The sequence below is a fragment of the Hordeum vulgare genome, chromosome 2H (assembly GCF_904849725.1).
Source record: "Hordeum vulgare subsp. vulgare chromosome 2H, MorexV3_pseudomolecules_assembly, whole genome shotgun sequence".
In the NCBI taxonomy this organism is placed as follows: Eukaryota; Viridiplantae; Streptophyta; class Magnoliopsida; order Poales; family Poaceae; genus Hordeum; species Hordeum vulgare.
The window spans coordinates 24,063,401-24,066,091 of NC_058519.1; the positions used below are offsets into that span (position 1 = coordinate 24,063,401).

Genomic DNA, 2,691 nt, shown 5'->3' on the forward strand with positions numbered 1-2,691 from the left:
TATGCTGATGCTCCGGGTATAAATTAACGGGAACTACGTATATCGTGATGTGAGAAGCATATGATGGATGTTGGTGTCACGTTCAGATGATTCTTCGGTCTTGTTTATATGTTTACCTCTTATGTGGTGGTGTGAAAGACATGTGATGGATGTTAATGTCAAGTTCAGATGATTTTTGGGTCCTGTTTATATTCTTACTTCTTAGCTGGTGCTCCTATGTGCAAAGACTAGTATTTTATTTTATTTTTCTCGCTTTTTCAGGACGGTATGTACGTGACTTGTACAATACGGTTATCATGATATAAATATAAGACATATATTATCATAACGTGCTTAACATGTGAAATTTTATAATGAAATTAGCTAGCTATAGACTTATATGCTGATGCTCCGGGAACTACACTGGCAAACCCAAGAGAAGTACACAGGCCACCCTCTTCTTTCTCCTCACACAACGCCACACGTAACATCTTGATAATGGACAATGGAATTGGACCGGTGGACGGGCACAAGGCGGTGTCGAACGGCGTGGTGGCGTGCCCCGTGGCATTCCGCGCATTGTCATCGCCGGCGGCGGCCACGGTCACCTCCGCCGAAGCCACGCTGGGCCGCCACCTTGCGCGGCGGCTGGTGGAGGTGGGCGTGAGCGACGTGTTCGCCGTGCCGGGGGACTTCAACCTGGCCTTCCTCGACCACCTCATCGCCGAGCCCGGGCTGCGCCTCGTCGGCTGCTGCAACGAGCTCAACGCCGGCTATGCGGCCGACGGGTACGCGCGCGCCAGGGGCGTGGGCGCCTGCGCCGTCACGTTCACCGTCGGCGGGCTCAGCGTGCTCAACGCCATCGCCGGCGCCTACAGCGAGAACCTCCCCGTGATCTGCATCGTCGGCGGGCCCAACTCCAACGACCACGGCACCAATCGCATCCTCCACCACACCATCGGCCTCCCCGACTTCTCCCAGGAGCTCCGCTGCTTCCAGCCCGTCACCTGCCACCAGGTCGTCATCAACAACCTCGACGACGCCCACGAGCAGGTCGACAAGGCCATCGCCACGGCTCTCAGGGAGAGCAAGCCCGTCTACATCAGCATCGCCTGCAACCTCCCCGGCGTCTCCCACCCGACCTTCTTCCGCGACCCCGTCCCCTACTGCCTCGACCCGCGGCTGAGCAACAAGATGGGACTCGAGGCGGCGCTGGAGGCCACGGTGGAGTTCCTCAACAAAGCTGTAAAGCCGGTGATGGTGGCGGGGCCGAAGCTCCGGGTGGCCAAAGCAGCCGCGGCGTTCGCGGAGCTGGCGGACGCGAGCGGGTACGCGGTGGCGACGATGCCGTCAGCGAAGGGGCTGGTGCCGGAGACGCTGCCGCGGTTCATCGGCACCTACTGGGGCGCGGTGAGCACGCCCTTCTGCGCCGAGATCGTGGAGTCGGCGGACGCCTACCTCTTCGCCGGCCCCATCTTCAACGACTACAGCTCGGTGGGGTACTCGTTCCTGCTCAAGAAGGAGAAGGCGGTGATCGTGCAGCCCGACCGCGTCACCGTCGGCGACGGCCCGACGTTCGGGTGCGTCATGATGAAGGACTTCCTGTCGGAGCTGGCCAAGCGCATGAGCAACAAGAGGAACACCACGGCGCACGACAACTACCGTAGGATATTCGTGCCGCAGGGGCAGCCGCCGGAGAGCGATCCCGGCGAGCCGCTGCGCGTCAACGTGCTATTCAAGCACATCCAGAAGATGCTCACCGGCGACAGCGCCGTCATCGCCGAGACCGGCGACTCGTGGTTCAACTGCCAGAAGCTCAAGCTGCCGGACGGCTGCGGGTACGAGTTCCAGATGCAGTACGGGTCCATCGGGTGGTCGGTGGGGGCGCTGCTCGGGTACGCGCAGGGAGCCGCCGGAGACAAGCGCCTGATCGCCTGCATCGGCGACGGGAGCTTCCAGGTGACGGCGCAGGACGTGTCGACGATGCTGCGGTGCCAGCAGAAGAGCATCATCTTCCTCCTCAACAACGGCGGGTACACCATCGAGGTGGAGATCCACGACGGGCCATACAACGTCATCAAGAACTGGAACTACACGGGGCTCGTCGACGCCATCCACAACGGCGAGGGCAACTGCTGGACCGCAAAGGTACGTACGTACGTACTCCACCGAATATCCATGCATCATGCATGCACGAGGCTGCTTGGTTAGCTGACCAATCGAGCGAATTAATGCAGGTTACTTGCGAGGAGGAGCTCACGGCGGCGATAGAGACGGCGACGGGGAAGAAGAAGGACTGCCTGTGCTTCATCGAGGTGGTGGTGCACAAGGACGACACCAGCAAGGAGCTCCTGGAATGGGGTTCCAGGGTCAGCGCCGCCAACTCCAGGCCACCCAATCCGCACTAGATACATGCACATGTGTTGACAGTAATAAAATTCATCTATATATATATCATACCGACGAACGGATGCAAACTTCACGTGTATTTCTTATAAGTTATAATCAATAAATTGTTTATAAATTATATATATATATATATATATATATATATATATATATATATATATATATATATGCCCGTGCGTTGCATCGGGTAAAAAAGAAGCATAACCAATTCATGTGTCATTGTGCACCAGTTTTTATATCTGATTTTACTAAACATCTATGTTAAAGTTAAAAATGCAAATTTTCAGCAGATGCAGGTAAACA

At 56.2% G+C, this 2,691-nt stretch overlaps 1 protein-coding gene across 1 annotated transcript; it reads left to right on the top strand.

Moving 5' to 3' along the window:
• Nucleotides 1-286: 286 nt before the first annotated feature.
• Nucleotides 287-2,442, top strand: LOC123429327 (pyruvate decarboxylase 2-like). The gene is made up of 2 exons (XM_045113379.1): nt 287-2,127; nt 2,217-2,442. The coding sequence occupies exons 1-2, from the start codon at nt 478-480 to the stop codon at nt 2,385-2,387; spliced, it is 1,821 nt and encodes a 606-aa protein (XP_044969314.1). The 5' UTR covers nt 287-477; the 3' UTR covers nt 2,388-2,442.
• The last annotated feature ends 249 nt before the right edge of the window (nt 2,443-2,691 follow it).